The 12482-nt window shown below is 41.5% G+C and overlaps 1 protein-coding gene across 10 annotated transcripts in view; it reads right to left on the bottom strand.

The window, feature by feature from the left end:
- PRR14L (proline rich 14 like) overlaps positions 1-12482 on the bottom strand; it is a 72918-nt gene that overhangs the window by 19321 nt on the left and 41115 nt on the right. For 9 of the 10 annotated variants that reach the window (XR_008917266.1, XR_008917267.1, XM_056821448.1 and 6 more), the window contains exon 3: positions 10401-10476. Coding sequence is in view for 6 of the 10 variants with exons in the window: in XM_056821448.1 (XP_056677426.1) it covers positions 10401-10476 (76 nt within the window). In the remaining 4 variants the exon portion in view is untranslated. Of the gene's footprint in view, positions 1-5986; positions 9908-10400; positions 10477-12482 lie in introns of those variants that run through there. The other variant, XM_056821452.1, reaches the window with a different exon arrangement.

Here is a 12482-nt window from a genome sequence, read left to right as displayed (position 1 = left end):
ATATGATATTGAAGAGCTTAAAATTTGAATCACAGAGCTAGAAGGAGGGTATAAAAAAGCATCTAGTTTATGCCCCTTGTTTTAATGTAAAGAAACTGATGCTCAGTGGGCATGTTCATGAACTAATTTGTGCCAACTCCCCAGTCTTAATTCAAATCAATTCTTTCATGATATTCTATCATGTACAAGGACCAAAATTAATCTGTTTTTGACCTCAAGGAGCTCCCATTTGAATATACTAGGCTACCTCCCAACTACTAGTAACACAAATAAAAGAACTTTTTTCCTCATCCAGCCTATAATAGAGAAGGGGTGCTCTGGGTAAAACTAAAAGACTACTCAAAAGGTGAGTTTAAGGGGTCCTTCTGGACTTGGTTCTGAGTAGCTTCATGGAGAGGAGTACAAGACAATTAAACTCAATGTCCTGGGGAGAAGCTGACCATCTCCCTCCTTTCTTTGGGGTGGAGGTGGAGGTGGAGGGAGGAGACCTATGGGTGTAGAACAAAGTGTTGGTTTATCTTACTGAATATTGTTTTCTCTTTTTCCTTGTCATTAGAGATGGCTTTCTGGGGGAGATGGGTGAGGGATACATTAGGAAATGTAGCTAATGTAGCAATAAGAAACAAGAAGTAGCAAAAATATGTGTTTTTATCAAAATGCTTAAATCTGAAAAAAAAAAGTTACAGGGAAAAGGAAAAACAACTTACTCATTTTTTAAAAGCCAAACAAGCCTGACAACACGGGTGTTGTCATTAGGATGTCTTAAATAGAAGGAAAACTCTATCAGCTAGAACATTCACAGCAGCACTTTTCCTGGTAGTAAAAAATTAGAAACAAAGTAGGAAAAAAGGAGTAGCAGAAAGGCCCTTTTTGGCCTCACTGGCAAAGGAAACTAATAGGAGTAATAACCCACACTTTGAGAAGATGCTGAGGTTTATGAGATGAGAACTGATCAGCAGAACCAGATAAGATAAGCTTGTCCCAGGAGGTAGTGATGGGTGAAAGAGGAGATTGTTTACAAATTCATTCCCACTTTATAGAGAAGTAAGGCAGTATGAAACAAGCCCTGGACTTATGATCAAGAGCCTCGGCCTTGAATCCTGAATCTTATCACAAGGTCCAAGGAGCAGGGAGCCCAACATCTGCCATCTTAAAATTGTCCTCCCATGGCCGGGATATTTTTCCTGGTCTCAAGCCTAAACCTGCCTCTCCTAGTTGCTTCTACAATCCTAGTTCTGCTCTTTAGAGCCAAAGGAACAAATCTAACCCTTCAGTATCCTGCTTAGCCTCCTCTGAAAGCCCTTGCTACCCTTTAAAGGCCAATGGGAATGTGAATTATGGAAATATCAGAGGGTGACTTTCAATTCTGCCTCCCATCTGGTAGAGTGGCTCTGGAGAGTACCTGGTGCTCTCCAGAACAGTGCATTTGATATCTGGCTAGCTGGTTGTAATTATAATAAAGGGGAGGATAAAAAAAGGTAATGTTATTTCGATAAGGGATGAATAAATAAATAGCTAAAGTGGAAGACAGTTGGCATTGTTCATTTTCATAAAACCTTCAACAAGGTTATTCATTCATTCATTCATTCATTAGTTAAGCCCATACCTTCCTCCTTAGATTCAATACTATGTATTAGTTCCAAGTCAGAAGAGTGGTACGGGTTACTAGGCAATGGAGGTTAAGTGGTCACACAGTTAGGAAGTGTCTGAGGGCAGATTTGAACCTAGGACCTCCTGTCTCCAAATGAAACAAGCCTGTCTCCAGGCCTGGTTCTCAATCCACTGAGCTGCTGCAACAAGGTTATTTAACAAAAAATTATTTTTCCCTCCTGGATTAACCCATCATGGGACTGGAGAGAACTGTTTGTCAAGGATAAGGAAATGGCTTGCGACCCAGGAAAGAAAAGGTAGGAATAAACAAGCATTTTAATAAATGGAAAAATGTCAACTTCAAACTTCCTCAGAGCTTGGTTTGGTTGAGTATAAAAGGGAAAATGTACTATAGGGTCAGTTACAAGCTAGAAAATGACTCCTGGAGGCAGCCTGATAGACTGTCACAATCAAGTTCAGTCGGGCACATTCAGGAAGGGCATCAGAAGCAGATCCATACTCTACACCTATGAAATGGCACAATGTACCCAGAAAAGCCCCAGAGGGCAACAAAAGTGATGATAATTATACTTGCTAACATCTGTAAAGTCCTTCCTATGTGCCAGACACTGTATTTTACAACTACTATTTCATTAGAGCCTCATAACATGGAGGAAAGTGCTATTATTATACTCGTTTTACAGATGACAAAACTGAGGCAAACAGAGGTTAACTAACTTGCTCAGGGTCATACATCTAGTGTCTCCTGAGATTAAATGTGAACTTGAATCTTTCTGATTCCGCCAGCTATCTATCCAATGAGTCACCTAGATGCCCCGCAAAAGATGATGGACTAGAACTATCTATATATCTATAGACATATAGATAGGGATAAACTTTAGGGGGGAAAATCACAATAATTCTTAGTCTGGGCGTATAAAAGGTTAAGGGAGTTAAAACTGAGGAAGAAGCATTATGTTGAGACTTTTAAGAGTGAACATGAACCAAGAGAACTCTTTCTTAATGGTGTATCTGGAAATGACTGGAATATAAAATCAAAAGGCACTGTGTTAAAACATTAAAAAAACAAATATATATTAATTTTCCTTAAATACCAATTTAGGAACCACCCAAAAGTAATTGTTTCCAGGTATAATTTACTGACTCTAGAAAATTTTGCTGCTTAACCCAGCCCTAGCTCCATAGCCAACTGGGCTATAGAGCTTCCTTAACTGGAGGTGATGATTAACTCCAGGAATACATTATCTTAACAGATGAAACAAGCAAAAACCAAACCTAAATTCAAAGAAGGTTCCTCTAACTCATGGACTCTCTGAGAAGAGATATTTTCTGAGGCTGATCATATCAGCTGCCTTTCACTAGGCCAGCTATCCAGCATTTAGCTCTTTCAAGTAAAATAACCTGTAACTATGCCTCTTCTGTAAATATATTCAAATACCACTATCAAAACCAGAATAAATGGACCCCTTGCTATATATCCAGTCATTAGCATATTGTCTCCAGGTCTGTTTGTGCTTTTCTCTGTATACCCAGTACATATTGTAATGCCTGGCACAATGCCTGGCTTCTTGACTTGACTAATGATATTTCCTGTTTATAGTGATATTCACTGTCTTGGGTTTCAATAACTGAGACTAGGATTTATGTCAGTCATGTTATTCTTACTCAGAACTTGGAAGAAACTCAGAGTATAAGGTTTCAAAAGAAGCAAGTTTTAATGTCCTGTTTGTCTTTTTTCCTCATAGTTTTGTTTGGTAACCCCATATTTTAAAAAAAGTGATTGATAACCAACAGAGAGTATACTTTGACCATTAAATACAACCTATAATGGACAAATAGTTATTGGATTTTCTTTTTTTTAACTTGCGCTTTTAAGTTTATCTCTGAAATTTTTTTAAAGTGACTGATCTTTTGTTTTAATGTTGCTTTTATTTCTGAATACATCTTTTCCCCAACAACCAAAGTCATTCCTTGGAAAAAGAGGAAGAGCTGAATTCAAACTAACATATCACCTAACCTAACCCTCTTTGCAATATTCTCCACCAATGGTTTCTCTGGTTATGCAAAGGGCAGTGCATTTTCTCATTTCTTTTCTGGGGCCAAAGTGAGTCATTAAAAGTATATGACTTTATTTCATTTTTTGATTGATCTTGCCATTTACATTAACTGTTGGCTCTGCTGAGTATACTTCTCATCAGGTCATTGAAATCTTCATTCTATTTGTCCATTCTTGTTATGGTGACAGTCATATTTGATTCCATTCCTGAACCATAACACTTAGCTGTCACCAAACTGTTTCTACATGCTTGTTATTCCAAAGTTAGTGTTAAAGATGTTGGTGAATATGAAACCTTTCATTTTGTCAATGACCAGTCCCTAACCATAATGAATTTCATCTTCATAGAATTATTCAATAGATTCTATTATCTTGAGAATTTGGCAAAAGTGCTGGGTGTACAAAAAGATGGTTTAATAAAGAGGTGCCTGAGAAAAGGGAAGAAATCTCTCAATCAAAGCCTTTGCAGACAAACCGAATAAATTGAAGTGATGCTTTTCTATGTGCTCTTCTAATATTTCTGTAAAACAAATACAAAACAATACAAAGAAATAAAATTGGATCCGATTTTTTAAAGGTAATTAAAAATAAGAAAACTTCCGTCCATAGCTTCACTTCACCACCCAAAAGTAATTGTTTCCAGATGCAATTTATTGCCCCTAGAAAAGTTTGCTGCTTAACCCAGCAACAGAAGCAAGAGCCAAGGGCTCATTTCTGGATCAGCCCACCATGTTTTACTCCCTGTCTGATGATTGTTCTAATTATGAGAAACTGATAAAAAAAAAATCAGTTAATTAAAAAAATAAAAAGACGTGTAGTTTGTTTTTTTTCCCCCTCTTGATATCACCTTTCAGGGCAGAGATGTAAAGGATTCTATGACCTTTGTCCCCTAATGCATGCAAGGGCTCTTGCACTTTGGGAGGGTCCTATCCTCTCCCCTGAAACTATTCACCTCCCCATCAAGACGACCTCCTTTCCTGGGTTTCTCATAATCAAACACAGACCATGCTCTCCAGGTCTTTCTCAGTCACTACAAGACTGAGTGAGCTAAGGCAGGAAGTACAGCTTGATTTCCTCGATATGTAGAGAAAGAGAGGCTGTATGAAGTGGTGAGGTGATCAGGAGACTCTAGTGCACAGAGTTCACAGGTTTGGAATTAGGAAGATTCTAGTTCCAAATCTAGCCTCAGAAAAAGTCCCGTTTGGCACCCACTGCCTATGGCACCACTCAATGCTGGAAACAAATCACTAAGTTACAGAAAGAGTGCCAGCATGTCCTGGGAATAAGGTCTCCACACTAACAGAACCATGTGTCCAGGCTTTAATCCCCACACCCAGCACTGCCCACATTATGTGTTTCATAAACACTTGCAGAATTAAATGGAATTTGTCAAAGTCTTAGCAGCTATTTTGTGAAGTGATCTCCTGTCCAGAATAGTAAAAGTAGAGGCTGTGGTTTTTCATAGCCAAGAGGCATTCAGGAGGGAGGAGGAAGAATGTTCAGTCTAGAGGCTGACTGGGAAAACTCTGCCAGCTTTTAAAGCTGCAGTTGACTTACCTGCAAAATAGAGACATTGCTCCTTGCCTCCCAAGACTGTTGTGAAGATACGTCCTTTTATAAATCTCAGCCTTGTCCCTTTCTTAATCCACATCCTCAGAAAGACCCCAAATAATCCCCTTTTGCCTACCCTTTTAATTTTCATTTTGTACCTCAAAAAGCTGGCTGAGCCACATACACACATGATACAAAGTAGACAAAGAAGGAACATAGCACAGGGTGGTCTGTCCACTGTTATATTATCTTGGATGAGCCCAGGCCAGAAATGAACAGGTAGGGGAAGAAAGCCTAGATTGGGTAATGAGGCAGGCTGCCCGCCCTCTTGACATAAAGTTAATGGCCACCCTTCAGAGAAATATCCTGACAGATAGCAAGCCACCAAACTGAATGATTTTTGCTTGACTCTACTTATTTGTGGTAAAGGAGGGCTCTTATCTAAAAGCAGACAGGCATGAATCAGCATGGCATTTTAGAGATGAAAGAAGAATAAAAAAAACATTAAAAAGTAGATTAAAGAAAAAAGTTCTCTAAGGGTCTGATACAACAATTTCATTATTACAACATTGTATGTATTAAATATATATATTAAATTTGTTAAAAGAAAAACTATTTAACAACTTCATGTTTTCAAATAAAATTCTCTTTTGTTTCTATATATGTGGAAACATTAATTTTTGCTGATAATTTTTAGGGTAAGGAGAATTTAAATTGTTTTAATGCTCAGTACTTTCAATGATCCCAGTCAGCTTGCTGCCTAAAGAATTTATTTTTTTTTTGACAATTTCATCTTCTGTAGATGCCATGTGGTCATAACTAGGGGGACACTGGAGTCTGAGGGACCCCAAGGCACAAACGACACAGGGAGCATCACCAATGGGGATGGCTTATGTAAGGTAAATGGCACAGAATGCTTCATCACGAGATACAGGGATGACCCAAAAGGAAGGGACTGGTGAGGAGGGGATAAGGAAAGGAGTTCCTGAAGAGTGTGCGATCCCCACAATATTCTCCAAGGGCCCAAGGAAAGCACCAAAGGGCAATCTCAGACAAGGACAAGTATGCATCAGGGGAGAAAGCCAATAAGATTGAGTCACCAAGAAGATTGTCTTCCCTCTCCTCTGACTCACTCCCTTGGCCCCTCCTCCTCTTTCATACACATACAAGTATTCATTCATCCAAATCCTTTCACTCTTCATTTAGTAAAACCTCTGTTATTAAGGAAGCCTCCATCATATATATAGATATTGATATAGATAGATATATCTATGGTGAGAGGAGACACCTCTCCTTCGGGTTAGCCAGATGCCTCCTCACGTAGGGGATCTACAAGGGTTCTTCCCCATCCCAGAGTCCATCCCTTATAGCCATCATCTGAACATGGTTGAGGTACCACAAATAATGAATAATCAATCACCACATGGAAATGATCAGATCATTTTTATTGATCATCTTCCCAAACTGCATCCAAAAGATATTTAAAGTTTGTAATATTAATGACATGAATATGGAAACTAGCCTCCATATGAACCCAAACAGAATTCCTTATGGTATGCTGGGCTGTTGCTATGTTTGGGAGCAGAAAATGGAGGGGGGGAAAAACCAGACCAAGCACTGGGAGTAGGTATGGCACCATAGCTTTATTCTTCATCAAAACAATGCTCCGAGTGAGCAAAAAGTAACACAAGTTTTCACAAAGAACCAGAAACATGCATCTAGACACAACTGCTGGATGTCTCCCCCATGACATGATGGCAGTGAGGTCTTCACCTTCATATTACCTTTGCTTCTTCATACAAAGGTCAGCCTGCTGTCCCCAAAGATGCCCTTTTGTCCCCAAGGTCAGCCCTTTGTCCCATGACTTCTTTAATGTCTAATCAAGGGTCTCCCCAATGCTGTCATCTACCCCCCCCCAATATCCTTGCACTTTGTGAATGGACTTGTGACATCTAGGGGAGTGGTGGAAAGGAGCAAGTGGGTAAGAACATGGAGGTAGAGCCAAAGCCTTGGTTCCAGTCTTGGCCCTGCTCCTTGCCTGGTTTTTCTGGGCCTCAATTTCCTCCTCTGGAAAATGAGAAACAAGGGGGTTGGACTGAACAGGTCAAAATCCTCTAATCCTATGACAGGTCCTGATTTGATTGAACAAGTAAGATTAAATACCACAATAGCAGATTGTCAGAAGGGTGAGAAGCAACATGGAGCTTCAAGTTAGGAAAATCTGGTTTCCAATCTTGCCAAGGGCATAGAACAGCTGTGGAGACCTTGGGAGAACTAGTGGCTGAGGCAAGGATACTCCTGGCTTGGAGCATCTGGAGAAGGGCCCAGCAGCCCACCTTCAGGCCCCCTATAACATGCCCTGCTTTACCTCCCTTCCTCTTTCCCTTCCCTCCCCTGGTAGGAAGCAACTCTTCTACTGTGAAATCAAGACCAGAGGGCCCAGAATCCTCAGCCCAAGGGGCACAGGCTGAATTGAGCAGGGCCAGAAGAGGTTCTACTAATAAAGATGGCCTAGGGTTAACAACCCTCCTTTAGAGTTGCTGCTGTTATATTGGTCCTGCATGTGCAGGCCCAAACCTAGGCAGGCAGGGAGAGGAAGTCATGGCTTAGAGCCACACCTTGTTCTAGCATGAGAACTTCACTCCAATTCAATAATAATGTGTGAAGTATGTGGAAGGGAGATTTCTTGATGCCTATTTCCTCATCTGAAAAGTGGGGATAGTATTTCTACTAAAGGTAATTTTGGATCTCAGAACACTTAAGAAGTGGGGAACACCAGAGTAAGGTATCAAAGCAGGGGGCTACAGCCAGCACGATCCAGAATGTGAGGGCACTGGATCCTTAGAAGGTGATGGTGTGGGGTGCTGGGACAGATAGGAAAGGAGCTGAGAGGGCTCCAAAGGCATTTTCAATACATTAACATTGTTCATCTTGAAGGGGTGGGGGTGAGGGTGGCCAAGTCACCTCTGGGCTTCAATCTTGGCTTCAGCAGCATGGAAGGGGCTGCTCCCCTCCCCCTCACTACTGCACCTGAGGACAATGTTCCCATGCCTGTTCCCATGCCCCTCCTCGAAGCAGTCCAATGCGAGTGCTTCCTCCGATGTCAGGGACTGGGGGGGGGGGGGGGGGGGGGGGAGAGGGCGTGGCATCCGGGGGCTCACAGGCAGCTTGAAGATGCAGTTTGGTTACATGATCTCTAAGAGGTTTGCCAGTGCTGATATAGAAACATGACCAGGGACCACAAGGACTGAAGCATTAGCTGTTTAGATATAAGAACAGGCCCAACTGGATGGCCTGTGGCCTGCTGGGGTTGGGGAGTCAGGAATAGCAAGCGCCAAAGCCCATCTCCGCCACAGGCTGTGTGGAGTCACCTCTTGGATGCCAATGCGCCAGGCAGGACTAGCAGGTGTTTGCTCACTCAGGTAGTGAATAGTTATCAAACATGGGCAATGTGAGCTCTGACTAGCCCCAGGCTCCTCACGCTGATGCTAACACTCTGTATTTTATTGCCCATGGCAAACAGAGCCCTGCAGAAAGGCTTCAAAAGAGTCAGAGAATTGGCTACATCCCATGATTGTACTCGATTGTACAGTCCTTGAAGAAGGGAGCTAGACCTTCTTGTGCTCTGGCCTCACATACCTGATAGGTTACACTCACCAAAGCAGGCACATCCAGAACATCAGCTAAATGACTCAAGCACAGTAGGGACCAAGGGTGACCATCTTAGATCTGGGTCTGGAAGGGGTCTATGTGGTCTTCTAGATTATGGGTCCAATTTGGCAGGGGGACTGAAGTTTAAACTTAAAATCTCTTCCAGTTTGATAAAGAATTTCTTCTTGTCTCCTGCCCCTTCAGCACACAAGTTAGGAAAACAAGGTCCCTCCTCCACACTCCTTTAGGAGGTTCCCTTAATGGGCAGTGTTGCCCAGAAGAGACAGGGATCCTACTCCCTAAACCAGCAGCAAGCACAGGGACCAAGGCAGAGATTACCAGGGGGCAGGAGTGGTTCGGAATAAACTCTCACTCTTCTAAAGAAGCAATTCAGACTTAAAGACAAGTTCATTTGATCCATCCACCACTTCACAAGCCTTTATTAAGGCCCCAGGACCTGGGGATACAGAGACACAGGATTTCCAACAGGCAAAGACACATAAGTCTGGAGATGATGTTTTGTTTCCAGGCATGACACTCATCCTCCCCTCTTGTGAGATGCAGATGGCCCCAAGGCTGCCCTCCACTCTGCCAGCAGAGGGCAAGCCCTATCAAATTGGAAATGCTCTCAAACCAGGGCCTGGTAATGGAGAGTTATGAAAAGGCCAGCCCAGGAAAATGAGCCAAGGGCACTCCTGAAAAGGTGTGCACAGCAACCCCCCAATAACTCTGCTCAGAACTAGAGGCTGCTTTTTTTACTGATGGAGGGAGACCCAAAAGCTCACTTTTATAGGGGCTCTACAGTGAACAAAGCACTTTCCCCTCCACAGCCCCGCTCGCTCCAGTTGGTACTACAAAGTATGATTATCTTCACTTGAGACATGAGAAAACAAGCAGGGAAAACTGCAAACTGAGAGCAAGTGCCCATCAAGTGGGGAGTGACTGGAAAAGTTATGGTTTATTAATGTGATGGAATTACTACTGTACTATAAAGATGAAGGAGATGGCTTCAGAGAATCCTGGGAAAACCTATATGAACTGACACAGAAAGAACCATTTACACAGTCATAGCAATACTGGAAAGATCAATACAATGTACCACAATTCCCAAAGAAACCTGCTACCTACCTCCAGATGGGAGAAGTGACCGCCTCAGAGTGCAGACTGAAGCATATTTTCTTCCACTTCTTTGTTTCTTTTGTTTGTTTGTTTGTTTTTTTTGGGGGGGGAGACATAGCTAATGCAAACATTTGTTTTACATGTCTATACATATTTGTGATGAGTTTTATTTTTCTTCCTTTCACAGTGGGAAGGGGAGGAGGAGGGAGAGAATTTGGAACGGAAAATAAAGTTGAATTTTTTTTAAAAAAGAGAACTATAGGGATTAAATAAAAAGGCTATTAATTTTTTTTTTTTTTAGTAAACTCAAGCTCTAATAAACCTCTTTCTCCATGATAATGGGGAAAACAAGACTAGTCTGGTGAGAGAAAGAACAAGAGAGGGGAGAAAGCTCAGAGAAATTCATCCCTACCTGTGGGATGCAGGTCATTGTCAGGACCAGGATAGCTCCAGCTCAGGTCTTGCTTTAGCTGCTTCCTGAGGACCACCTAGAGAACCAAGTAAGAGAAGTTTCCATCATTAATGAGTTGTGCCTGGAAGAAACTACTTAGCCACTACCAACCACTGGGGAAGGGTTTCTCGCCCCAAGCACAGTCCGTTTCCATTTATCTAGACGACAATCAATTTGAAGATAAGACAGTCATCTATTGGTGGCTTTGGAACCAAAGAAAGACTGTTGATATTCCATTAGTTTGATTATTTAATATGAAAATAAGCATTCAAATGTGGGCATAATAAAATATTCATAGCTGCGCGTTTGTAGTGGCAAAAAATTGGAAAATGAGGGGATGCCCTTCAATTGGGGAATGGCTGAACAAATTATGCTGGTATGTTGGTATGGTATATGTTGATGATGGAATACTATTGTGCTCAAAGGAATAATAAAGTGGAGGAATTCCATGTGAACCGGAAAGATCTCCAGGAAGTGATGCAGAGTGAGAGGAGCAGAACCGGGAGAACACTGTACACAGAGACTGACACACTGTGGTACAATCGAACGTAATGGACTTCTCCATTAGTGGCAATGCAGTGTCCCTGAACAACTTGGAGGCATCTACAAAAAAACCACTATCCACATTCAGAGGAAACACTATGGGAGTAAAAACACCGAAGAAAAATAACTGCTTGAATACATGGGTTGAAGGGATATGGTAGGGGATGAAGACTCTAAATGAACATCCTAGTGCAAACATCAACAACATGGAAATAGGTTCTGATCAAGGACACATGTAATACCCAATGAAATTGGGCGTCAGCTATGGAAAGGGTGGGTGGAGGAGAGGGAGAGAAATAAAGTGATTATTGTAACCAAAAAACAAAAACAAATAGAAGGCATAAGATTCCCCCCAAAATTTTTAACTAAAAATTAAAAACAAAAAAACAAATGTGGGCATAATAAAAAGAGAACAAGTATTCAAATCAGAAGCCTTTACAGGCCATGCGACCCTGGGCAATATTCATTCTCTTAAAGTCAGCAACATCTGGAGGATAGATAACAGGAATAGCAGTCTCTCTCTCTTTCTTTTTTTTTTTAATTATAGAAATAGTCATCAATTTTTGAACTGCAAGAGACCAGAGAGATTGATCACCTTTTCTAAGCCACATTTGTCCTCATCTATGAAAAAGATCTTATTAGTCTTGTCTCACCTGCCTACTCCCCTAGGAGGTACGAAGAGAACCCTTTGGAAATCTCCTGTGTGCTACAGAAAAAAAAATGGCATCATATTACGGTGCCTCATTAATCAGAACTCCCTCTAGACAAATGAGGGTAAAATAGTATAGTAAATAGAGAGCTAGACTTAGAATCCTACATCTCACACAGGCTATGGACCCAGGGAAAAGTGACAAGTCAAAGCTTCAGTGCCTTTACATGTAAAATGGCGATTCTCTATGGAGAATCTGCACAGTATGCACACTCTGTAAAAATGAAGATTGGACATGTCTGGTCAGTGCCATGTGGTATTAAGAGAAGTTCTCATCATCAGTGCTAACTAACAAGAGCTTCCCAAGCCTTGAGAAAGGCTAAGTGGGAACAGTCTTACTCCCCTCTCACATAAAACACTGTTAAAGCATGGACACAAAAGGATGGGAAAAGGGGTGGCTGTCAGGTGGGGTCACATCAAGCTCTGAGATCTCCAGGGAGATCCCAGGCTAGTGCTTGAGGATCCTGCTGGGTCGGTGAAGCTTCTCTCTTTTTGTTCACCTGCTAAGTTCTGCATATTTCTTTTTTCTTTTTTTAAGTTTATTTCTTTAATTAATTAATTTGAGTATTTTTCCATAGTTACATGAATCATGTTCTTTCCCTCCCCTCCTCTCACCCCCCTCCCATAGCACCAAGGAGTAATTCCACTGGGTTTTACATGTGTAAAGACCCATTTCCATATTATTGATATTTGCACTAGGGTGATCATTTAAAGTCTACATCCCCAGTCATATCCCCATCAAACCGTGTGATCAAGGAAATGTTTTCTCTTCTGTGTTTCCGCTCCCACAG

The sequence above is a fragment of the Monodelphis domestica genome, chromosome 3 (genome assembly GCF_027887165.1).
Source record: "Monodelphis domestica isolate mMonDom1 chromosome 3, mMonDom1.pri, whole genome shotgun sequence".
NCBI classification, from domain to species: domain Eukaryota; kingdom Metazoa; phylum Chordata; class Mammalia; order Didelphimorphia; family Didelphidae; genus Monodelphis; species Monodelphis domestica.
This window is presented reverse-complemented; position numbering and strand designations above follow the sequence as displayed.